Source organism: Elgaria multicarinata, chromosome 2 (assembly GCF_023053635.1).
Source record: "Elgaria multicarinata webbii isolate HBS135686 ecotype San Diego chromosome 2, rElgMul1.1.pri, whole genome shotgun sequence".
Classification (NCBI taxonomy): Eukaryota; Metazoa; Chordata; class Lepidosauria; order Squamata; family Anguidae; genus Elgaria; species Elgaria multicarinata.
The window spans coordinates 44,219,293-44,245,681 of NC_086172.1; the positions used below are offsets into that span (position 1 = coordinate 44,219,293).

General features: G+C 42.9%; 2 protein-coding genes across 2 annotated transcripts in view; one reads left to right on the forward strand and one right to left on the reverse strand.

The window, feature by feature from the left end:
• ABCB11 (ATP binding cassette subfamily B member 11) overlaps positions 1-26,389 on the forward strand; it is a 120,155-nt gene that overhangs the window by 5,416 nt on the left and 88,350 nt on the right. The window lies entirely within an intron of this gene.
• On the reverse strand, positions 14,218-25,839 carry DHRS9 (dehydrogenase/reductase 9). The gene is made up of 6 exons (XM_063118613.1): positions 25,790-25,839; positions 23,863-23,964; positions 21,852-22,203; positions 17,294-17,552; positions 16,196-16,359; positions 14,218-14,729 (listed from the first exon to the last, which is right to left on the reverse strand). The coding sequence occupies exons 2-6, from the start codon at positions 23,869-23,871 to the stop codon at positions 14,473-14,475; spliced, it is 1,041 nt and encodes a 346-aa protein (XP_062974683.1). The 5' UTR covers positions 23,872-23,964; positions 25,790-25,839; the 3' UTR covers positions 14,218-14,472.

Sequence of the window (26,389 nt, forward strand, 5' to 3'; positions counted from 1 at the left end):
ATGAAAGTTCTGATAGACTTTCGTCTACAGAATGCAATTCTTGAAAAGTCAACATTTCTCATCAATTCCACAAGCTTTACTTGATTTTTGAACTGCATTTCCAGCTCTTGGGTAGTCTGTGAAGTATGTATTTAAATATAGAGATCCAAGGCAAATTCCTACCTGTGAATTTAAACATGGAGCGTTTTAAGATGTTGTAGGGAGCGGATAATTGACTTCACTTGTAATTAACTTCAGATGAAAGGTTTAGGTTGTAATTAATTTCAGATGAGCAGCATGAAGTGTTGCTACATTATTTGTAGTCTACATAGTTTACAGATAATCGGTGTACCTCAAAGTGCTTGAAGTTATGAACAAGTGGGGCTCTGCAATAAAATGTTGCAGTGTGGAGTGTTTCTATTCAAGGTTTCAGCCACTCCATTCCATTCCCACTTTCCTCCAAAAGTCATTCAGCATTCTGTTCCCACTAATCATCCTCAGTCCTCATTGCCCTGTTTTGAAACAGGCCTCATTGGTTTGCTTTGCATTCTTTCTGCTTTTTGAGAGGGCGGTTGAGTTGTTTCTGCTTTTTGAGAGGTGCCCCAAATCTTATTTACTTTCAGATTGTTGATTTCTTCATGGGTGTCTATGGACAGCTCTTGTTTCTGTGCCTGGGGACATTTTACTTTCTCAGTGTACCTAGGGTGACCATATGAAAAGGAGCACAGGGCTCCTGTATCTTTAACAGTTGCATAGAAAAGGGAATTTCAGCAGGTGTCATTTGTATGCAGGCAGCACCTGGAGAAATTCCCTCTTCATCACAACAGTTAAAGCTGAAAGAGCTATACTAGAGTGAACAGATACAAAAGAGGACTCCTGCAGCTTTAATTGTTGTGATACAGACAGAATTTCACCAGGTGGTGAATGCATACAAATGACACCTGCTGAAATTCCTTTTTCTGTACAACTGTTAAAGATACAGGAGCCCTGTCCTCCTTTTCATATGTTCACCCTAATTGTACCAGAAAATGACTTATCCAGGCAATGAGATGCTCTGATTGATGCCCTTTTTATGTGCCCTCCCACATCTTTCCAGTCACTTTATTCTACCCAGTTGTCAGTCCCATGCACCAGCCAATTTTAATTCTTATGTGGCTCTAAGGGCTACTCCTTCTCCTTCTTCTATTTTAGACATCTGAAAACCTTGGGATGACCCCAAGTCTACTGATACCTCCCTCTTGTGTGTGAGTGGAGCAGTTTTGGCTACGAATACATGAGCACAGGAAGATTTTAATAGGATATAGAGGGAATGATTAGTTCACCATATCACGAATCAGATCTTAATGGTATAAACTTATTATTATTATTATTATTATTATTATTATTATTATTATTTATTTATTTATATAGCACCATCAATGTACATGGTGCTGTACTTGTTTTCATTGAATTTCTTAAATACTATAATTACAAAGTAATTGCCCCTCTGTAAGCATTTATTCACTATATTTCTTGGTTTGCCTTTAATGTCTTCAATAGTCAAGAATGGGTTACACCCATGCAGACTGAATCTTGTATTCATAAGATTGGCTCTGGGGCTCTTTATGCTCTGCTACTGAGGAATGTAACACGCCCACTGTTTGGCCTCACTTTGTGAATGATGTTTTCTGAGGTAATCGCAGTATGTCATTTTGTGGCTTAGAAGATGTCTGTAACTCCTGTGAACTAGTAAAGGAAGAAAGAAAGTGTGGGTGGGTGGGAGTTCATTTTGGAGGAGAGGTTAGCATAGGAGAAGTGTAAACTTCTCTATTCTCCCATTGATTATATACAATCTCCGCTGTGGCAAGTAATTTCGATTCCTGGGGCATGTTCCCAATCCTGTTTCCTGCAATCCAGCGCCACACAAATTCAGGACCATTCACCTTCTGAGAGATTACGCATGTAATAGGTCAGGGGTGGGCAACTTGTGGCCCTCCAGATATTTGGCCTATAACTCCCACCAGCTCTATGCAACATAGCTAATTGAGAGGGATGTTGGGAAGTTAAGTGTAGGTTAATTGTGAGGGACCATGTAAGGCAAAACATTTGGAGGGCTGCTAGAAGTTATAAATATAAATTTGGAGTTATTCCGAGATAGATTTCTTTAGGGGAGTCATTGGTAAAATTTGGAGCAGGTAAGTCAATATGGTTGTGTACCTACTGGGTAAAGCTTTTTATATAGGCTCAGATACACTGCTACTGGTGCTAGCTGCTCTTCAACAAGTTAGTGCAGTAATTGTGCTCCCAAAAACCTTACTGCAGTTGTCCATTTAAAAAGCGGTATTAAGGGTCATATGTCTCTGTTTCTCTCCTCACACTTTAGCAGTAGTTATGCAATGGCTGGTTGTGCTTTACTATGCAAATGCACAGCCAATGAGAAAATTCAAGGGTGCCCACATGCCTGATTTAGTGACCTCATTAAGCATCTTAGCAAAGTGATAGCTGGCTTTTCATTTATCCGCTTGAAAATGTGTCTAATTATTCCAAATTGAAAGGAAAACATTATGTATTGCTGACATTATTTTAAGAACTGCAAATATACTACATGAAATTTGAGGGGTATCTGAAATCTCTTCCTGTTTCCTCTTCAACAGGTTATCCGTGTTGTCAGAGTAACAATGCTTAATGTTAATCTATACGTGGGGGAGGATGCTTATATCTAATCATAGGTACATACAGCCTGCTGTGACACTCCAGAATAGGGTTCACTCCTGCTCTAGGTTCACTAGATCTCAGGTTAGGAAAGATCCCAAGAACTTTCTGCTTGGTCATTCATTAGTTCCTCTTTTAAAACTGTTTGCTTTGCCGGGCATGACACAAACTACAGTGATAGGCAAACTGATGTACTAGAGTACTTTAGTCCTTGGACAGTATAATGGATTATAAACAAGAGGCGTGTAAGTTACTTATTAATTGTGGAAAAGAGCATTACTGCATTCTCATCTGCACTAGCAGTGGAGTTAAACCCTGAGTTTGCTTGCCACACTTTTTCATTCTGAAATAAATTTTCAGAATTCTGAAAGAATACCTGACAAAAATAGCAACTGGCTATACAGATCTGCCCATGGACACAAAGAAAATGAACTGGGTAAATTTTCTTGTATATTCTTCCCTTTTTGCCCACATCTTTGTTTCCCAACAATAGCTTTGCTTATCTGTAAAATTAGTGTAAAGAGCAGTTAGTGAAAGAGATCAGGATTTAAGCCCACCATTGAAAGGTCCTGATAACCAACCAGTGGCAATGGAATTTTGGGGGTAATCTCATGGTTACATTATACATCCCAAGACTTTCAGATCCATAGAGGCTCAAGAACTGACGGACTGATCTCAAGAACCAAAACAGATTCAAAGAATGCTTATTAATTCATTGGAAAATCAGTTCTTCCAGGAGACACAATTGCAAATCGTCCATGCAGAAAATTTCAGGCTCCTTTTTTAAAAAAAAAAAAAAAAAAAAGAATAATTTAAGCCATTTTTTCTAGTGCAGGAAGAAGAATGATTCAGGATATCCTTTGACTCTCCGGAGGAAACTGGCACACAATCTGGCTATTTATTAGATATTGATTACAAAGAAATATTGATTCTTATCTGTATGAGTCCATTCATTCTCTTTCTCGAAAATGCCTATGAAAATTATCACATGTAATCATATAAATGATTCCACAATATTCATAAGTTTAGTTCTCATAGAATCTAAAAGATTTTATCTCTGTATATTACACTTCGCCTCACATTCAACGTTTCCTCCATTTATGGCAGGTCGGCCCATTAATCCAGTTTGGAATTGTATCTGAATCATAAGTCACAGATCATGAGGGTTCACATATCTATGATTCATGATTAAGGTGTAATTTTGAAACAGACAAATGATCTAACCTGTCATAAATGACAAGGAAATGTGGCAGGTGAGGAGATGGGGTGTGATATGCATCTTGTGATCACTTCAAGAGCTCCCTTTAAGGTGGGCAGAATAATGTGATCACTTTAAAGCGGGCAGAACACTGACTAATATTTTTTTAAAAATAAAGAAACAAACAAACAAACAAGACCCAACATACAAAGTCTGGAATACTCATGTCATTTAGCTGATTACACGTAATTTTTTTGGGCGATATCTAGTATATTTGGTATGTTTTAGTTTACAGTTGAATATAATGTCTTATTGGAATATATATATATATATATATATATATATATATATATATATATATGTCTCACACTTAGGTATGTTTCCGTAAAGGCTTCAGCTGATACAGGTTGCTAAGCAACAGTAACAATGTGTAACATCAGCGGATACAGGTTGCTAAGCCCCTCGCCTGACTCCTCCGGCCTTTCCAAGGTAATCCTACCCCCTTTCTGCCTCTTCGCTCCCCCCCCACGAAGGGGGCAGCGCCACGGTCTGGAGCATGAGTGGGGCACGGCCGGGGCTTTGGTGGCTGGGTGGGAGGCCGCTCGCCTGCTGTGAGCTGAGGCCCCGGCCTAATCTCATGCCAGTTGGGCAGGCGGCCCAAGGTTGACAGGAACCCCGGGGAGAGGGGGACACCTGCTCCTCCTCTCCTGACCTCCCTGCCCCCCAGGTCTGCCAGACAGCGCTGTATTGGTGGCCTCCAAGCAGCCCGCGCCCCCGCGATGATATTTAATTAATAAACTTTAAGATATGCTACAACAGCGTATGTTACGCCGGGTACAATATATATAGCTCTGTAAATTTATATTTCCTCCCCGCTGCTTCCAGTGAAGTAGTGAACCTTCTGTGGATCTGTTTTGATTTAGATTCACAGAATCCTCTTTTTGGATCTGTTTCCTTTTATTCCAAGAAACAGTGACTTGTTCCAGCTGCAGGGAAGTAATTACGCAGCTGTGGAATTAAACAGTCACCCTCGTTAACGATTTCCACCCATGACTAAATGCAACTCCAACCATCATGGTGTCAAACTAAAGCAACAACAGTAGCAACAACAACAAATCAAGGGATACTTATGCACATACATCAATAGTTGCTATAGCGTCATGTTCAGATGATGTCTGTTTCTGCATTTACATGCTCCGAGTCAGGATGCCAGAAACGTCCTGCCTAATTCCTCCACTAATCTCCTTGCAAACCCTCCTCACCCACGTGCAGTGACTTGCAATTTTGCTCCTAGTGTGCAACGGAGGGGGAGGTGACAGGTTTGGTGGAGGACAGGGTGGGGTGAAGGGAGATCAAGTGTCTTCTTTCTGTCTCAGTGCTTTGGAGCGTTTAACAGAGTTGTATCCAATGATAGATGATGTCCACCAGCAGTACAGAATCCACAAGTGGAACAATTTCCCTCCCCTCCCCATCTGCACCCCCCACACACACATTTTCTCTAGAGGGCTGTGAGACCCCCCTGAGCAGCCATGCAAGTGGGAGAAAGAAAAGCAAGTCTGGTTGCCCAAGCAGATGTTCTGACATCCACCCCTCCTTTTACCTTGGCCTTCCCCTATTATCTCTTCATGCCTAGAATAATAAGCCCAAGGAATGAGACATCACTGTCAAGTCATCTGTACACACAGACTTGGCTTACCTTTTACCCAGCCGCAATTAACTCCAAGTCTGTCAGATTTACCAGTGTTGCTGTTATTTCTAATTTGGGGAAGTGGATGCTGTCTATTTAATGTTCACGCGTGAGGAAGCATAAAAGAAGACCAAGCTGGCACATAGATTTCTCAGTAACATAAAATAAAAGTTTATTATTTACAAGATGTTGTTTCAGTGTTATAGATATTATTATTATTATTATTATTATTATTATTATTATTATTATTATTATTATTATTACTATTTACATAGTTTATTAATAATTAGCTTAAGCCTACCTCACTACCCCTCTAAATCCTCCCTCTCCGGCAATGATGGTCCTCTGCTGAACTCCAAACCCTATTGCCACTCAAAACGACCTGTCAAAACAGAAAAACCCTCCTGTGTCATCACTCTCTCTTCCCTTCCCCCAGGTAGAATTAAAACAGCCAATCACACAAAAGCCCCATCCAGTCCACAGTTAACCCTTTCTTACCTGTACATACATCCCCTGCTAAACTAAATACATTCACATTAATATAATAAAACAGATTAACCTAACAAGCAGGCAACTTTGTCACAGATGGCCACTCACATAATAGCCCATACGCACTATTTTGGGTGAGGATTTGGCAATTCTTTATTTATTTGGTCCATGCCATATAAAATCTAGCTAAAATGGTATTTCAAGCAAACCTGGGCCCTGCCTTCACGCTGCCATGCTGCCGCCACGTTGCCACTAAGCCCCGTGCTTTTGCTGCTGTGGGGTGGCTGCGGGTAATCTAAATTGCAGGAGGCAGCGTAGTTTTTCTGGCAGTCATTTGGGTTGCTGGGCGAGCCCCCTGCTCAACTTCTGGTGACCAATCAGCAGTCGCCACCCGCCTTGGAATGCCCCCGGCTTCATGCTGGAGCGGAGCAAGATCACATGGGGGAAGGACTGTGGTGATCTTGCTTTGAAGGAAAAAGTGGGGTAAGTCCCTGTCTTTTCTAACATGTAGCTTTGGGGGAAAGCACCACAGTGGCTGTGAATTGGCTGCTGCATCATATAATCAACACAGCGTCAATTTGCAGCCACCATGGAGCAAAGAAGACATATTTTGATGGATGAGTTTCATCATGTTCAACCAGAGGTTGTATACAAGTTTCTTGGAGGAATAAGACCAACTGTTTGTTTGTTGGACTCTTATCCATTCTGGTTAGTAAAAGCAGCCAGAAGGAAATAGGCCAGTTGGGTGATGGAAGTGGTAAATACTTCCTTGGGGGAGGCATGTGCTCCAATTCCTTTAAAGAAAGCTGTGGTAAGGCCATTAGAAAACGAAACTCCATTTTTGGATCCCAGCACCCTGGATGACTATTGTTCAGTCTCCAACATCCTTTTTCTGGGCAAGGTCCTAGAGTGAGTGGGAGTGACTCAACCCCACGTCTTCTCGGATAAAGCTGTGATTTCAGGTCATGTTTTGGGACCGAAACAGCATTGGCTGCCTTGGCTGATGATTTATATCAAATATGTTTACAACTTTAGAAACTTTAAAAACAATTTACAAAATTTAAAACATCACCAACACCAGAATTAAGGGCAGGAGAGAATCTTAAAAACAGAGTGCATATCTAATACATTAAGAGTGCAATCCTATGAATGTTTATACAGAAAAAAGACCTACAGCAACCAGCATGCCTCAGCCAACCGTGGGGGATGCTGGGAGTTGTAAGCCCTTTTTAAATGTCTAAACATTCATAGGATTGCACCCTTAAAATATTAAAAGGCCAGGTGGAACAAAAAATGTTTTAACAGCACACCTAAAAGTGAACCCTAACTTCCTTTGGGAAACAGTTCCACAGGACCTAGCCTCTCTTGATGGACTGAAACACGACTCATAAAATTATAAATAAAAAATGAATAAAAACAAAACAACTAAGTTAATCAAATACCTACGGACAATTTTCCATGATCTTAAAATAAGTTTAGAAGTGTTTGTGTGTGACTTCCTCTGCTGAATTACAAAGACAGGCAGATAGAGGTTTAAGGTTCAGCTCTGGAGGGCATCAAGTTGGAAAAGGCAGGTTTGGTCCATGCATGATGAAGCAAACAAAACCACTTCCTCACTTAACTGCAAAACAAATTGAGGGAAATGGAGAAATCAGTCCCAGTCTGAGGGCAAACAAACACAACCGAGAGTCATTCTGCTTCCATGTAGATTGGTCCCAAGCCTCAAATGGTTCTAGGAGAAGGTATTTATTTACAGAAGCACTTCAATTTGGCATTGCAAAATTATGTTTCCAGTACTTCATACTCTTCACCAGAGATAACTAGAGAACCATTCACAAAGTATAATCTGAGACAATGTCATGAACTTTAAAGCAGGGTGATTCTACACAAGTACCGCATCCTCTCTTAAAAGTGTGCCCAATGGGGACAATAGATAGATAAATGTGGAGATTCATTACCAAAATATTTGTTAGGGCAATACCTTTACTTCTATCAAAATGTCACAGAATAGGCTGCAAGTTTTCCAGTTCGCCAGAACGCTTTTCAGGCTACGTGGTAAACCAAGTGGAAGGAAGGCAAACACTGCGTAGTATTAACCATCATGACCTGATACCATTACAGCACTGGGCAGAGCCGGATTTGAATGCCTGCTACTGCCTGTCACATCTTCTTGTGATTTAGGGCAGGGTGTTTCCAGAGGAGGCTTTTTATTGTGCAATCTCCTGCCTCTTTCAAGGAATTTTATGGCAGATCCAGATGACATGGCTTTCAATTTGTAACCCTCCACCTATAAGCTTCATCAATTCTAGTCAAATGCGCGGCTCCCGTCACTTCTTCTGTCGCCGCTCCCATGTCACTTCCTGAAAACAGGACGTAATCAGCCCCATTCAGTCTAGTAGGAGAGAGCAACAACAGGACTCAGTGAGAGGTTTTTTTGCAGTGTAATAATGGCCAGAAGGTGCGGAAGACGTGCGAGAGGCAGACGACGTCATGTGAGTAATTCGCGAGTGCCTGGTAATGAGCGTGCAATAAAACGATCGTCGGATGGAGCTTTATGTTTTCCCACTGCTTCTTCCTTCCTTTTTTCTTACCATTAAGAAAGAAAAGTTGGAATAACTGCACAGTGCATTTTGTTAACATTATAAGAGGCCTCCATCGGAAAGTAGCCACAGATTACATCAGCCAGCTTTTCCTTTGCCCCACCCATTCCTTTGTTTACCAAACCAGCCTGATAAACAGTTCTGGAGAATTCAAAAGTTGGCACAGACACTCTTTTGTGATGTTGGATTTTGTCTTTTGGCCAGACACAGCTACCCTTGCATTTTAAAAAGATTTGAAACTCCGCTGTACTGTGGCTATTTTCTATGGCGAGAGGATAATCCAAATAGGCGTATCTGTCAACAGTTTCTCTTAGTATTTAATCAGCAAATAAATCAACCCTCTCATTGGTTAAGTTTGTACCCATAGAAACAACAACAAATGGAAGTCTGTGCTTATGTGTGAGGAGAAATAAGGAAGTATAGACTGCATTGTGCTGCCACTGCCACCACATGTGAAAATCAGAAGGAGGTCTGAAACAGTGCAGGTCTGGATGCATCCTTATTAGAGATGCTGCTGAAGGCTTGGGTGATGAACTCTGCTGGTTACTGATGCTTGTCTCTGAAATGAAGCAGGTAGTGCAACAACCCCACCCCACCCCCATTCTTCTCCAGTCCAGCTTGGATTTGAATACAAGCCAGAAAATAAGCCCTTCCTCCCAGCCGTTTGCTTCCAGCTCCTTCCTCAGCTGCTGCTGCTTTATCTCCAGTGATAAGGAGGGAGGGAGGGAGGCCTCTGTCTCCTATTGGCACATGGTGTCACTGTGGAACCCAGCCAAGTGCCAGGAATTCTGGGAAATGTAGTCACATTATTGTGGATGGTCCATTTGGGCCACCCATACTTATGGTTGGGAGCACCATTTTGTATGTTTTTCTCATAGGGGCAAAAAGTCAATTTTGGGGGTATAGCTAAGTGCACCCATCCAATCTGCCCCAAATTTTGCATGTAGATAACTATGAGATTTACTAGCAGATTAGCTAGGTTTGATGCATGACAAAGCTTATTATGGGATGTTATAGGGGGAAAGGATTCATCCCTCATTAGGGCCTCTTGCACATGTTAGTATCGCCCTTTGAGGTAAAGGTCTGTGGGGAGTTCTTCTAAGTGCATAGGCTATGGTAGAATTTTCTTTTTAGTGTGAAAATTTGAGGGGAAAAGTGAAAAGGCATGCAAAATATAGATGGAAAGCCACCAAATTTGCCAGGCAGGGAGAGAATGGACCAACCAGCAGTGAGGAGCCATGTCTGGTTGCTACTCCACCTGGTGCAAGAAAGCCAATGGAGCTTTGGTGGGGTTGTGTGAGGTTGAAGGTCAGATGGCTTGCTGGAGTTTGTTTACTGGGTGTCCCCATACGCAACCTTAACACCAACAAGCTGTGCATTGGAGGCACGTTGTTTACCATACTGGCAGTAGAATTTCATCTTGGGCAACAGCCACACCTGGTCACTATGTCACCTGGCGCAAGTAAGAAGATGGGTGCTGGCTAGTGAGTAATGAAACCCAGCTATCAAGTGACTACTGACACACATCTAAAAGGGGGCTGGCATTATGGTTGGAAAATGATTTCCCAGCTTTTGTGCATTCAGTTCAACCATGACTCACGAAGCACTGTAGGTTTTGCCACTGTAGCTATAGGGTTGAACTCAGCTTCTTTTCCGCTGATGGGAGCATTCCTAGGCCATAGCTAGACCTAAGGTTTATCCCTGGATCGTCCAGGGGTCAAACCTGTTCATCTAGGTGACACACAGGGGAGCCAGTGCTCAGGCAGGGGCGAACCCTGGATGATCCCAGGATAAACCTTAGGTCTAGCTGTGGCCCTGGAGTAGATTTCCCCTCAGAACGCTTCTGCTGGTGAAAAAGAAAGGTGATCTTCATCCATTCCCCTCCCTCTGCAGTCTCTGGCCTCACCTCCCCCGCTGCTCCAGAAGGTTCCCTAATATGAATAAACCAATACTGCTGGTATTTTGTTTTTCAAGGGTGAATTTTGGGGAAATAATTCATGATTTTACAATGGAAAAGGGCCAAACAGTGAAGTGAATGGCTTTTAGCTCCATTGGCCCATTAGAATAAAAACAACCAAGACATTGACTGAATAATACTTTTATTAGGACAAACCCAAAACTCAGCAAACTTAGTAAGACTCTTCTTCTGGCTGGTTGCCACGTTAAGCAGAAATAGCCAAAACAAGGATACATCTGTTTGGGACATGTTAGAAAAGTCTTAATGTGGGCCAGGGTGTAATTCCAGAAATATTGAAAATGTAATGATGGAATTAAGACAGAAACTTTTCTTTCATGACTTATGAGGTTGTCTGTATGCGATGGGATCATGGTATACATATAAGAGGAGGGTTGTACAGGGCTCAGCTATGCTTTGTACTGGGCCCCCAAAACAAATGCTTGGGTTTTGTCTATAAGGATTGGTACTCAGAGAATAGAGTTAGCTATTAGTATAAATATGACGAATTTCTCAGGGAGGAAGACATATTTATTTAAATTATTTGTACACACATACACTCCCACTTTCGCAGAAATTGCCATCAAAATTAAAAGCCAGTACAAAACCACACACACACACACTAAAATAGAATATGGATACAAATTCAATTCACAGCAGCATGAAACAGTTAAGAATCAAAAGGCTTCCACAATTAAATTCACCAAAAGTTTTAGAAAATTATAGAGGAAGCAAGGGAACATAACTGCCTATTGACTGGAAAAGCCCTCATCAAAATGGGACAAAAGAGGACTATGGATTCCTAAACAGAGGTAGAAATGTTAGCAACAGGAGCAATGTCCATTTTCAACAGAGTCGTCAAGTGCTGCAGGCCCCACTTCAGTGTCCCTTGTGTTTTAGGCATGCTGCTGTGACAGCCTTCATGTATGGAATTTATGAATGCCCCAATGTTCATAGGGGGAAAAAGGATGACATATATAATAAGCAACAATATATAACTAGAGGTAATGTATAGTGCTTCTACCAAAAGTTTAAAATACATACAATGGAATAAGAATGGAATATTAAAATACAGTACAATATTGTTCCTATGAAATAAATTAAAGACTTGTAGAAATCCCCCCACTTTAAATGGATTGAACAGATTTTTCTACTGCTTACTCCTAGAGCTACATTTCTCAAACATTTTGAAGTTTTCCCCAACTACCATTATGAATTTCACTCAACCATGTAGTCCTCCTGACCCAACATTAATAATCTGTTACCCAAGTGAACATGTGCAGCATCTAATGTTCAGTTGCATGAGAACTACTGTTGTGTGCAAAGATCTGTGGACTGGGGATACTAATCTAACCATGACATTTGCAGAGGTAAATAAAAGGGTATCTCAGACCCATCCTAAATGCGCGCGCGTGCACACACACACACACACACAGAGGAAAATTTGATTACAATAAAGGAACAGTTTCTCCTGTGATTCCTTTTTCTTTTTTTAACAAAATAGGCTGGACAGTAAGGCAGTGAGGTTGCAGTTACTCTCACAAGTGCAATGTGGATCAGTGAGGAATCTCTACCAGGAGATATTCAATCCACCCAGGACTTGGTTTGGAATTTAGGGAGGAATTTATGGTGGCCACGCATACATCTCATCAAAACAGAGGAGTGGACCATCAAAGAAGGGGACATGATCAGTTTGCATGAAATATCTTATGCCAATTTATATGGGCCTGTTCAGACAACACACTATGCCATGGTTAGGCCGCTAACCCTTTTGCAGCAAATGTGAGCATGTTTAAACTGTGGTTATGTAGCCACCATGGTTAGAAATGGTTCACACGACACTCTAAGTTCACATGACATGCTAAGCCACAATGTTTCACTTAAAATACTTAACCACCGTGGCTTAGCGTGTCATCTGAACAAGGTGTATGTAGAGCTGCCAGTCAAGAAACATGGGCTATTATTGATATAAAAATACAAGATATCTTGCCACAGTCAGAAAGACTGTGACCAGATCTGGAAAGCCCTTCAAATAGAGCAGAGTCAGGATCCTGTCCTTCTCTGGAACTTTACTGCTGTCCCCATACAGTAACTCATACCATCCCAAGGGAGGTGTGCCCCACTGTTTGAAAATGAATAGCTTACTAGGTAGTTCTTCCCCAAAGTAAAACATCAACATGGTTTGCAAAATTCTAGCACAGCCCTAAAGGATTGTGTCCTTTGTTTTCTGGAAAGTTGATGACACTTCGACTCTGACTGCCTGGCTACCGTGCATCGATATTTTTCTATCTGTTTCTGCTCATCAGTTATAAACCCACTGACCTCTGGTGAACTAGTTGGCATAACAACAAGTTAGAAGATGCTAATATGAGGGTCACAGCTACATGTGCAAATGTGTGCACTGTGAAAGCTTTGTGTGTGCTGGGAATGCAAGTGTATCATGCAGACTGTGTTTTTCCATATGGCCCTACTCCTGAAATATGGAACCACAGAGGTGGCTGGCACCATTTTGCAGGATGCATTTGGCAAGATGTGCAAAGCTAAATTAGCAAGCTCAGGGTATAGCCCAGCCCACCAACTGAATGGTGGCCTGCTATTGCACTGCAGGCCATGGCTTAGGCAGCTCAACATCTCAGGAGCTACTGGTACCCTAGCCAAGCAGGCTGGTGGGTGTTTTTGTCACCAGATGTAAGATTCCACAGTCATCAGGCATGTGAAAGAACCTTATCATCACAAAGGAAAGGCATCTTGTACATGCTTGTACTTTGCCCGTAGATGCTTTCATGGATAGATTGCATTTATTCTTGTGCAGGAAAGGAACTCTGCATCTGCTCAGAGGCATTCAGCTCCAGTATATTAGCTAAAAATAAAAATACGCCATGCATGCTCAGAAACCAGAACTACCACTGGGCCATCCACACTTGCTATGGAATTTGAAAGAGGAAGTTACAGGTAGTTTGGCATGATGCTCGGTAAAACTCTGGGAAATGTCTGGACTCTGGAGCCTGCTGGTAGAGAGCACTTGTAACAGACAGAACTGCCCCTGTACTGTGTTGCTGTTCTAATACATGGATGATTTATAATACTTCACTATTATCTGACTACACCTGACAATATTTGACTGGTCAACTGACTATGATTTATTTGAGCAGACAAATGTGACAGCTGGGTTACCTAGATCTGGCTTTTCTACCATTGGGCAATGCAGACCCTATTACAAACATTTTTAAAAAATGTAAACAAAAAAATGGTAAGTGATTATTGCCAACATCACTGGATACTTGCTCACCTCTATACGTGAGTGAACATAAGAAGAGCCCTGCTGGATCAGACCAAGGGTCTATCTAGCCCAGCACGTTCACACAGTGGCCAACCAGCTGTCGACCAGGGACCCACAAAGCAGGACATGGTGCAACAGCATCCTCCCACCCATGTTCCTCAGCAACTGGTGTACGTAGGCTTACTGCCTCTGAAACTAGAAGTAGCACCTAGCCATCATGAGTAGTACCCATTGATAGCCTTCTCCTTCAGGAATTTATCTAATCCCCTTTTAAAGCCATCTAAATTGGTGGCCATCGCTACATCTTGTGCTAGCGAAGTCCATAGTTTAACTATGCACTGTCTGAAAAAGTGCTTTATTTTATCTGTCCTGAATCTCTCACCAATCAGCTTCATGGAATGACCCCGAGTTCTAGTATTATGGGAGAAGGAGAAAAATGCATTTATCCTGCTTGTTCAAGGTTGTATTTATCTTGCTTGTTTAAGGATTCACAGCTTTTAAAGCACGAACTGGAGCTTATAGGTAGTGACAAACAGCGGCCAAAATGCATCCTTTTCTTATCCTGACCCAACCAGCTGAGGCTACATAGGAAACTCAGTATAACTGTGAACAAGAGTAGGGATTTTGCCCTGCATATGGATGCATGAGCTTAACTTTGTTTTTCAACAGTACATAGTCCTGCACAAATGTGGGCATATATGAGAGAGGTATCCAAAGCAATTTCGCGTCTATGCCGGCGCTGTAGCGTGTCTTTGGCTCTTTGCTCATTAAGGCGTGCTCCATACACTTCACAACCAATGAGAGGTTTGAGTTCTGACATAGCTTAACTAATTTTTCTTTCTTGATGGCATCTGAGGAGAGAATGACACCAGGGAGAGGTTAAAAAAACACATGTAGTAATAGGATCCAATTCAATATTTACTGGAGGTTTACTTCTTATTTTAAATTATAAAGCAATAAAGCCCAATGGTTCCTTTGTTGCATTAAAAACAATGACAGGACACTAACAAGATCTGACCAATTCACTCATACTTTTGCTACATTATTCCAGTAGAAGTCCTACTGGTGTGATAGAGTAAGACCTGGTTCGTACATCATAACAACCCATGGTTTAAAAAATGTGGGCTGTTAAAAAGATGAGCGGGAGTGATTGGATGGATTGGTTCCTAGCTGCCTGGTGGCTCCTGTTGAGATAACACAGGGATGCTTCATCCCTGGGTTGTTTATCATGACATCTTAACCCAGGACTCTAGGTTGTTGGGAGACAGATAACCCAGAGTTGGGACCATGGTTTAACCCAGGTCAGGAACCAGTACACATGCACATTCCTGCTCGTCTTTTCAGCAACCCACAGTTGTTACGACATGTAAACCGAGCCTAAGAATGAGAAAGCTAATTTGGTACTGTGCAAAAAAAGTTGTAAGGTTACTTTGAGATAAGCAGTGGAAAGGTTTTTCTCCCTTCCTCATCTGTTGTTCTGATGAGTTGTAGGACTTGGGCCCTGTCTACACGTCATACTGAAGGCGCATGCAAGCGCCCCCAGTGCGACCCCAAAACGATGGTGTAGACGGCAGCCCAGAAGAGACGGAGGAGGTGGTGGCTGGGGAACCGGCCGCGTCCTTGCCGCCGCCGCCTCCCCGCCGGCCTCCTGCTGCCGGGGTAAGAGCGACCCGGGCTGGGGTAAGAGCGACCCAGGTCTGAGAGCTCGGCTTCCACTTCCGCCGAGCTCTCCGACCCGGGTCGCTCTTACTCCAGCAGCAGGAGGCCGGCGGGGAGGCGGCAGTGGCAAGGACGCGGCCGGTTCCCCAGCCGCCTCCTCCTCGTCTCTTCTGGGCTGCCGTCTACACCATCGTTTTGGGGTCGTACTGGGGGCGCTTGCATGTGCCTTCAGTACGACGTGTAGACAGGGCCCTGAAGTCTTCCCAAGGGCTACTGCCATTGTGGGTCCCATGAGCCCCTGCTTGTTTGGCCCTGATGTACTGCAGAGTCCGTCAGGCTGTCAGGGAGGGAGGGAGGGACCCGTCTTCTCTGCTGGATGCCACTGTTACTCTACTGGTAAGGATGGTGGGACAGGCGGGCGAACGGTGTGTGTGTGGGGAGCGAGGAACCCTTATATGATCTGAATGTTGTTCTGAGCTGGAGAAATTTGGTGAAGGCTTAAATGCTCGCCTCTTTTGTTGCCTTCTTTTAAGAAACCTGGAAGTTCATTTCTGAGCCAGGCTTGGGTGAACTCCTATGGCATCACAACTTCTGACTATTCCAGAATTCTTTTCGGCCCTTCAACCACCAGTACAAAATAAATCAATTAATGGCTTACCTTCCTTTAAATAATTCGCACCATACTGCCTTTTGATGTCGGGAGGAAGACTGTTCCAAACAGCCAACTTTTCTTTTATGACCCTGACTCTGTCTGAGAGCTCTGTTTTGAACAGCCCAGGCTCAATGCAAGACACCTTAACGCCAAAAGGTTTCATGTCCTGTCTGCAAAAGTGCAAAGGTGTCATGAATTATTTCAATAATTTACACTGGGTGGATTTTAGACCAAAAACTAGGGGTGTAGGAGAATTTCATTTCTGTTCACAAATCATGCAAAGATGTACTGTTCTCAATCTTGAACATAAACACAAGCAGAAGTGGCTTGTTTGTTTGTTTGAGAAATATATAATGTGCACTTTAACGTGCAGGTAAAAAAAACCATTTTTACACTTTAGTCAATGGGGGAAGTGTGCAATTTTAAAAAGTGCACTTTTGAGTTTGGCATTCCTGCAGAATACAACTGATTAAAGGAAACTAATTTCCCCCACATGCCCTCTCCTCATCCCCAGCTTGCATAACTTTCAAGTATGAGAAGATAAAATTCACATTAAGGGCTTGACCCAGGGTGAGTGCAGTGAAAGGACCCCACATGTGGAGGAATCTCATAGGGCTCTACTGCTTCTCTCTTCCACAAACATGCCTGTGCGTCAACAAGGGGCCATTGCAAGGAAGTCAATGCATGTCTCCCATATCCCTCACCCCATGTGCCATGCAAACCTGTGCATGGGAGCCATGGCCGGCGCTACCATTAGGCCAACTAGGCAGCCGCTTAGGGCGCAGACCTCAGAGAGGCACAGTACTGGCCTTTAAGGGTCACAGTTGTATACAAATTAGCTGTTTTAAGAAAAAACATAATAAAACAAAAATATAATAGTTCAGAAACTCTTCTTGAATGGCTGAATCAAAGTTGGCAATTTGGGGGAGGGGGTGCAAGTAGCTAACCTTGCCTAGGGCACAAAATAGTCTGGCCCTGGCCCTGATGGGAGCAAAAAGTGGTGGTAGGGAGAAAGTTCGACTGAGCCCAACTGGAGCACTGTCCTTGTGTTCTGGATTGAATCTCATTTGCATGATCAAACCCATTCATTAACAACCACTCTACCTTAAACTGTCGGTGAACGCCTCTGCCCCATATTTGGATGGACAATAACCGCCTCCACATATTGCTAGAACACCGCCTACGCTGGTTACGTTGATTATCCTTCCTTTCGCTTTCTTCACAAGCGGAAGCATGTTTATTGTAACATTGATGAGACCAATTAAATTAACTTCAATTGGTGCTCTAAAGTGCTCAATAGTCAGCCAGTCTGATGGTGCTGAGGCTCCCATAATCCCTGCATTATTGATCAGACCCCAGAGACCTGTGAAAAAACAAAATAAGATAAAAACAAAAGATAATTTGTTATATCGGGGAAGATTTGTGGATTTGAAAGTATTATTATTTTAAAAGAAAGGTACAGCAAAATAACAATAACAACAAAAACATAACCACAGACAGGAAGGTCATAACAGCAACAAGCCAGAAATAGTGACTGACTAGAATCTTTACCCTGAGTATTTGTCCTAAGGAGGACATTGGCAAACTGGTTTCCAGAAGGAGATGACCACGATGGTGAGAGGTTTGGAAACCAAGTCCTATGAGGAACCATTGAAAGAGCTGAGAATGTTTAGCCTGGAGAAGAGAAGAGACATGATAGTGGTCTTCAACTCTTGGAAAGGCTGTTACATAGAAGATGGAACAGGCGTGTTTTCTGTTGCTCCAGAGGATCATGAGGTGGGAATTGCAGAGAAGCAGATTTTGGCTGAATAGTAAGAGAAATGTCCTAATGGTACAAGCTGCTTCACAGTGAGACTGCCTCTGGAGGTGGTGGGCTGTCCTTCAGTAGAGGTATTTAAATAGTGGCTAAATAGGCATTCAGAAGGGATCGTACATTGACCAGGGGCTGGAACTAGATGATCTCTGAGATCCCTTCCAATTCTTATGACTCTGTGATCCTCATCCTGAGTAAGCAAGGGCTGATTCGCATGCACATGTACATCACTTGACATTTCTTCATTCTTCATGTTGCTGCAAAGTATTGTCATATTAAAAAGTGATATGAAGGCTCTAAATGTGGCAATTAGTCTGTAATGGATATTACACACATACAAGTAATACAAATAAAGTTATACGTTTGCATGCTGTCTTCCAGTTTAGGATGGGGACCTCTCGAGGGCTTACATACAACCTAAAACATTAAAACAACTCCACAGTAATTTAAAATGCAAGAGAAAATCAAATCAAACCCAGCAGAATAAAATTAATTGATGTAGTCAATAGCTTTTAAAATCAGGGAACTCTTCATCACCGGTGGTGGGCTTTTTTCCAACCAGCTAATAGGCAACTGGGACTGTGGGATGTGGTGACGACTTCTGTGCATAATGTCTGGATCACAAATGGAGAAATTGAGGATCAATTTCTCAGACTCCTTTTTCTAGCATCTTTTAAAAGGCACAAACTAGATGTTATGGCAGCCCCCATGTCCAGTTCCTCTCTCCTCCTCCATGACATCTGTGGTGTGAGGCAAGGGAACACACAATGACAATTCTGTGGGCTAAGCAGTCCTACACAATATAGCAGACAACTTGCCATGGGGCTGCTGTTGATATGATATGTCATACTACCAACACAATCTACGGCATATCTCTTCATACGTGAATCCCATTGAGTTCAGTGGGAAGGGCTCCAAGGTACTTGTGTCTATGAATGTGGCCAGGTATTCCCAGGTAAATTTGTCAAAGATTGGGTTCACTTCCATGTACATGTGTCTAGGATTACCCCCCAAATATTAAGAAAATTAAGGCCCTGGTGCATATAACCCACCCAATTCATGCCTTTTGCTGTTGCTGAACGCAAACAACTGACTGCTCACAAAATGGTGAGTTGAACTGCCAACATCTGATAAGTCAGAATCCTATTCATACTGAAGAGATTTGCCGTGGCATGAAAGATTTCAGCTCCTGCTCAGGTGAATTGGTCAGGCAATGGGTTGTCCATGATCAGGCAGCCAGCCTGTCTCAATCTGGGTAGGGATGTACGAGAATTTCATTTTGATTCATTTTAAACTCGAATTTGCATTATTCACAATCCTGAATGCGAACAAACAGGAGCGCCGTTTCTTGAAGAAAACTCACACATTCCTGAACTTGCGTTCATAAAATGCATACTTAAGAAAAATGCACACTTTTAAAAAGCACATTAAAAACATGTTCGTGCTATAGGCTGTGTGGGGAAGTGTACATATGGGTGCACACTTTCAAAAAATGCATACCGAAATGTGCACTGTTCCCATTCTAATTGAAAGAAAAATAGGTACCAATTGAAAACGGGACTGAGGCAATCTGAGTTTCAAGGTACAGTGCAGAAAAGCTCAGCCAGTTCAAACATCACTGATTATCCCCCATCCCTAAATATGGGCACAAAAACCAAAAAACAAACAAACTTCACATCCCAAACCACTCCTTTAATGAGTAATAATTATGACTAGCCCAGAGCACTTGTAAAACTAAGAGTTGCTTCTACAGAGAGGAGGATGTAAGAAAACAGGAACAAATGTTGGGATGTGTTGTGGTTTCAGAGAAGCCCAAGGCCATCAAGATTTGGAAGTGCTAGATAGCTCATCTCAGGGTTACATCTATCTGAGTCACCCATCCCACGGAGACACACCTTCAATAGTACAGTTCAAAGGTAGGTAACCTCATGTCTTTCAGATGTTTTGGACCAAAATTCCCATAAATCCCAATCAACATGGCCAGTGGTGAGGGATTCTGGGAGTTGTAGTCCAAAATTATCTGGACGACGCTTCTTCTGTTGCTATTGGCCTTAGGTATCAAAACTTGCGAGTCAGGGGCAATGAGTTGAGTTGCAACACTAAAAAGCGATTATTAAAAACAACAACATGCACTTATGGTTTCCAGATATTCTTCACTACTTTTTCTACCATTCACCTTTATTGCACTCACAGGGCAATCCTGTGCATGCCTACTCAGAACCAAGTTCCCTTGTTCAATGCTTCGGCTATTGGGTGGTATAAAAATGCAATCAATCAATCAATCAATAAATAAATAAATAAATACAAAAGTGTCTTTATGATTGCAACAGGTTGGAGTCTCACACTGTACCACAACATTTCATAATCTGCTTGACATATCCTTTCTGTCATCTTTTAAAATGTGAAGATGAGAGAAAGAGGAAGAAAGAGAGGAATGCTAGTGCCTTTAATATAATGAAATAACTTGAAAGACATGATGAAGTGGATCACTCTGCAATATAGAAGAACTGCCCCTTGCACACGGACTGCGTTGCCCTCGTTTTGCAGGGTAATCACTCAAACTAATAGGGGTTAAAGCAGCAGATACTTCCCCTTGCATCTCCAGCTTAGATTTTCAAATACAAGGCTAATTAAGCTACAGAACCATATTCCAGTTACCAGGAGTTCTCACTGCAGTGAACGGGCTTATCTTGCTTCCTGGTACTATGCCCCTTTAAATTCCGTATAGATTAAAAGATGGTGATTGTTGCTTTTGTAACAGAATTGGCCAAGAATGGCCCCACTCCCACCTGTAAAGGTGTACTAGAAGGAAGCCCAGCAAAAGAAGAAGTATCACTATGTTCTCTGTATCTTGGTGCTTCTTAGGCCTTAACTAGACCTAAGGTTTATCCCAGGATCGTCCCCGGGTCGTCCCTAACTGCTCCCGGGATATCCTGTGTGTCATTTACATGAACAGGGATGACCCCGGGACGATCCCGGGATAAACCTTAGGTCTAGCTAAGGCCTTAAACTCTCGTTCCTGAAGCCAAGGACTCTGTCTGGAGTTGGCTTCGCCCATCTGTTGCCCTCCTGGATCAAAGAAGGTGAGGACCAGTGAATCCTTGAGCTGATTTCTCAAAGAGTGGTTCTTTGAGGCAAAAGGTTCATCCGGAGCAGGGTTTGCTCTCCTCTCCTCTGATTAGGGAGGAAAGCAGATCGAGCTGATTTGCCCTGAGGGGCAGTCCTTGAGGCCAGGGCTCTGTTGAGGGCTGCCCGGCTGCCCCCTCTCCATACTCTAACAAATTTGGCCCACAGGCTGGAAGTTCTCTATCCATGTGGTAGAGCTTGTGATGGTGGTGGGGTGGGAAAGAAAAATTGTCGGGACATGTTTCAGTCTGCATCTACCTGCAAGTGGTGTTGTAGATGCTTATAGGGGCCCCTAAAACATTATCCAGAATATGGTCCTTGAATCCAATAACCTGACAGTACAGATGTCTTAATCCTTGTGCAATAATCGCAATGGTAACTATATCCTGAACTATAGAGCTCATTATAATCCTACATTCAGAGAGAAGAAAACAAAGAACAAAGAATCAAATTACTGCATTGGCTTTTTTGGGGGTGGGTGGGGTAGCTTTCCAGGTCCAAACCTGGAGGTGGCTCCAGTACCTTTAGGTATTTCACAGAAGGGAAACTTTTATGGGTATAGGATCTGGCCCTGCAATGCTTGTATTTTGTAGATTTGAAGGGCAATGCTTTGTAGGTTCAGGCAGGGGAAAAAATCCTACAACTCCCAGCATATGTAGGACTTTTTCCAGTCTAAATATGCATAGCATTGTGCCGTTAGAATCCAGCTAGTCGTCCACTTACCTCTTTCTCCTACTTCTTTTTTTACTCTTTCTGCCACTAATTTGATGTTATCTGTGTCCGTCACATCCAGCAGCATTGCCTGGAGGTGCTCAGAAGCCTCCAGTTTCAGCTCTGCCGCTCCCATTTCTGTCAGGCAACAGGCAATGACACGAAATCCTTTCCTATCAAAAGTCGTAGCTGCCAGCTTTCCAAATCCAGAGTCACAGCCGGTAATTAGCACATATTTTGCTCCAAGATCCGTATCGTTTAGGGTTTCTCCTGCTCTCCATTTCCACCAGAAATAGCAGATGACCGACCACAGTAACAGGTAATAAAACATTCCTAGATCAGGACTGGTCTCAACACTTTCTTCCTGAAATAAACACAGACAAATGGAAACAATAATTCTATGTCACATCTTTTCCTTTGTCCTGGAAAATGTAAAGGGAAAAAGGGGCACTACGCAGGTAGCCGGACACACCTTCCTTCACAGGCTTTTAGATAAAACTACCTGGGACCAATAAATAAAACAGACACCTTGTGTCCAAGTTTTCACCTGTCAGGAAACTGTAGCAGTTCCATTTTCTCTTAATTCCAAGAAAGCAGATTGTTAGGCTGCAAGCCTGTCCACTTTCATGAGAAATAATGCAATTGAATAGAAAACAGAATACAGAATGTACAAGACTGGGCTGTGAATGAAGCATTTTACATTATTCACAGCAGTCCTTACAACATCACTGTAAGGTAGGTCAATATTATTATTAATAATAAACATGGGGGTAGGTTAAGGTTGAGGGATAGTGGCTAGTGAATTAATGGAGAGGATAAGATTTGAACTAGCTTTCACTTAAAGCTTCCTCCCACCTACATTTTTATTCTGGTTCTCCCTCAAATTATCCCATACCGTTGTTGTTGCTGTTGTTGTTAAGCTCCATCACACCAGCCTCCATCACACCGGGAGGGCTGGGCTGGGAGCCGCGGCGCTCTGTTTGGGGGCTGCCGAGGGAGACCCTGCTCCTTGTCTTCTTGCTCCTGTGCATGCCCCAGGAGGGCTGGGCCTACTCCAGGCTCCATGGCACTCGGGCTGCCGAGGGAGCTGGCTCTGCCCCTCGTCATCCCTCTGCGCCACCAGTGGCCGCTCGGAGCTCAAGAAGAACCGTTTTTTCTGCGCTGCAAAATACGTTGCCAAGGGGCAGGGGGAAGACCCGCGATCACAGCTGGACATGCTGTACGTCATCAGAGTCCTTCGGCCCGAAAGCAGACTGTAACGTAGACGTCAAGTGAGTCCTTTGCATGCAATGCGCCATGAATGTAGACTATAAGGCTGGTGTGATAAAGCTCTTAGGCTATCTGTCCCCAACACGGTGTCATCCAGATGTTTTGGACCACAACATTATATATACCCAGGCAACATTTACGATCTTCAGAGGAGACCCTGCTCGTCATTCCAACGTGAAAAGAATGTCGCCATGAAGAACCTCGACGGTGGGCCTTCTCTGTAGCGGCACCCACCCTCTGGAAAACCCTCCCGCGTGCGGTTCAGGAGGCGGGAAATGTAATAACTTCTAAATGCCTCCTAAAAACATATCTTTTTAAACAAACCTTCCCTGGACTGTAATTTATTCTGGTTTTATGTGATTTAAAAGTTTTAATCTGGATTTTATGGTTTTAGTTGTAAACTGCCCAGAGAGCTTAGGCGGTTGGTAAGTATAAATATGCAATAAATAATAAATATGTAATAAACATCTGGATTGAGAATCTAGATTCAGAGGAATTGTTCTGACTCAACCATATTGCATACCATCAAAGACAAGTCAGGTTCTTTTGGCACCTAAGCGGGAAAGGATCTGCCCCCTTCCCTGGCAGTAGAAAACAAAAACAAACCCCAATAACCATAAATTAAATTACTGCCTTTTCTCAACACCCAAAATCAGCTGCCTGAGGCAACCACTCCACTTTGTTTTATGCTAAGGCTGGCCCTGTTGAAAACAAAACAATTTCAGAACAACATCCAAATCTTATCTACACTTACCCCGTTCATGCTGGGCTACACTCAGGTGAAAGGGAGTTACTTTTATATGACCTGCTTGGATCGATGCTGTATGCTGTTCTGCTTATCTTCTCAGTTTGGTTCCTGTTGTACAGAAGGGCTCATTTTAAAAGCTGGGTGTTTCACACATAATGATGTAAACAGAACAGGTAAACGAGGCCGAGTTAACTTCCTTGGAAATTTCACTCACGCGAAGAGGCTGCTGGACGGCGTAACCTAATGGTGCAACAATGACAGAACAATGTGGTTGCTCTTTAGTAAGCTCATGTGAACGTGAAAGAATTTTGCAACAGGCACTGTTGTGGTTTTGACATCATAAGTAGTCCTTCTTTAATTATGATATATAGGTTGCAATGTAAACCATCCTGAAACCAAACTTGGTGAAGGTGCGTTATATCACTATTTTAAATAAAGAAATAAACATTTTCTTTTATTGTAGAAGAGGTCTTCTTCTTCACCCCTTTTTTTTAATATACAAGAAAAATAACCCACCAATTGAGTTTATGAATGATTTACTACACACATTTCTGTGTGGCCTTTTTAACACAAAATGTTCCCAATGCAGTTTACACACAATAAAATATTACTTTAAAATAATATAAAATGATGAAACGTTTTACTAACAAAGCAACAATTAAAGTGCACCTCCAGCTAAATCCCAGGCACTACTCCAATCGGTATCCCGTCTCATACTGTTTATTGCAATCTAGGGGATTTACAAATTCAGGACCAGGGTCGGCATCAAGCGTAGGATTGGTTGGGAACCTGTTGAGGGCCCACACTCAACTCCTCTTGGAGTTGCTCATCTTCTTCACCATTGCAGCCCCCTTGTTCACCTGCCTCTCGCTCTGGCCCAGATTATCATGGTGATGAGAAGGAGCCTCAGTAGATGCCACTGCCTACTTGTTCATTGGCTCTCTACCTTTCACAGAAGTAGTAGCAATGAAGAGAAGGAAGATGAAGAGCAATAGGAGCTGGTGACCAATGACAATGAGAAAGCAGAGCCACTCAGGAAGGGGGCCCATTGCAGGTGTATTTCCCCAGGACACTTAAAACCCTGGAGCCATCACTGTACTGGAGAACTTGACACCATCAATATTTCAAAATAAATCCAATGAACTCTGTTTAGATTTTAAGGGTCCAGTCCATAGGATTCCATTTTGAAAAGAATATCTCAGTTGTTCCTTCCCTGAACTTACATGCTTTTCTATAGTAGTGAGTTTCTGTGTCATAAGAACATAAGAAGGGCCATGCTGGATCAGAGCGAGGGTCCATCGAGTCCAGCACTCTGTTCACACAGTGGCCAACCAGCCATTGGCCAGGGATGAACTAGCAGGACACGGTGCAACAGCACCCTCCCGCCCATGTTCCCCAGCAACTGATGCACACAGGCTTATTGCCTCAAATACTGGGGATCGCACACAACCATCAGGGCTAGTAGCCATTGATAGCCTTTGCTGATTGAAGTATTTGCCATTAAAAAGAAAACAACAACAACAACCCTACAGCTTAATAAACAGAAAGGAAAATAAATTCAAGTTGAATGGAAATATTGACCAACAGAAAATTCTGGAATGAATTTAGGAGTTTGTGAGATGCAAAATCCCCCTCCCCTGAAAACCTGTTTACCTTCAAGTTAGTTTCATCCATGGCTGTTTGCATTCAGACACAATGATCACTGCTGTTTTGAACTTGCGGTACTGTGCTGCAGCCTATGAACAAGGCTGCACAGTTAATACACTGGCTCAGTTCTATTTAAAATGCCCCACTGATTAAAACAAACCACCTTCAGTTTTTCTCATGAAAAAAAACACACCCCTTTGCTTTGGACCACTAATTTTTAATCTAACTGTAGCATCTGGTAGTTCTAGAAACAATATAAATGTCAATAATTAAGTTTTCAACCCACCGCTGAGAATGTTCGTGCCATGCTCAGTTTGTTTCAGCAGGTTGTCCAGATCTAAAGAAGGAAGGCTGTATTCTAAGATGTGCTGCGCTCTAGCAGGCTTGCAATACTGTAGGAGGAAGTGAGCTGTTCTGATCAGCAAGATAAGAGGAGAAGTATTTCCACCCTTACGATTGTAACAAACGGCCCGCCTGATCCACCTCAGTGGCTAGAACAACTCCCATGTTCCTTGACCAGCAAGGTGAAGTTTCTGTAGCAGGTCTACTGCCACTGGGGTTCTCTGGTCTCCAGCATCCAAAAGCCACAGGCTCAAGGCAAGATCTGGTGATGTCACAAGGCAAGGCTTGGTGATGTCACAAATCTCGGGGAATCCACAGACAGAAGAAATCAATGCATAGCAGATTGCTCGAGGGAGGGGGGTTATAGCTCAGGGGCAGAGCTCCTACCTTGAATGCCGAAGGTCCCAAGTTCAACCCCCAGCATCTCCAGACAGGGCTGGGAAAAACTCCTGCTTGAAAATCTGCCAGTCTGTGTTGACAGTACTGGGCTGGCTGGACCAATGGTCTGACTCAGCAAAAGGCAGCTTCTTGTGTTATGTTCCTA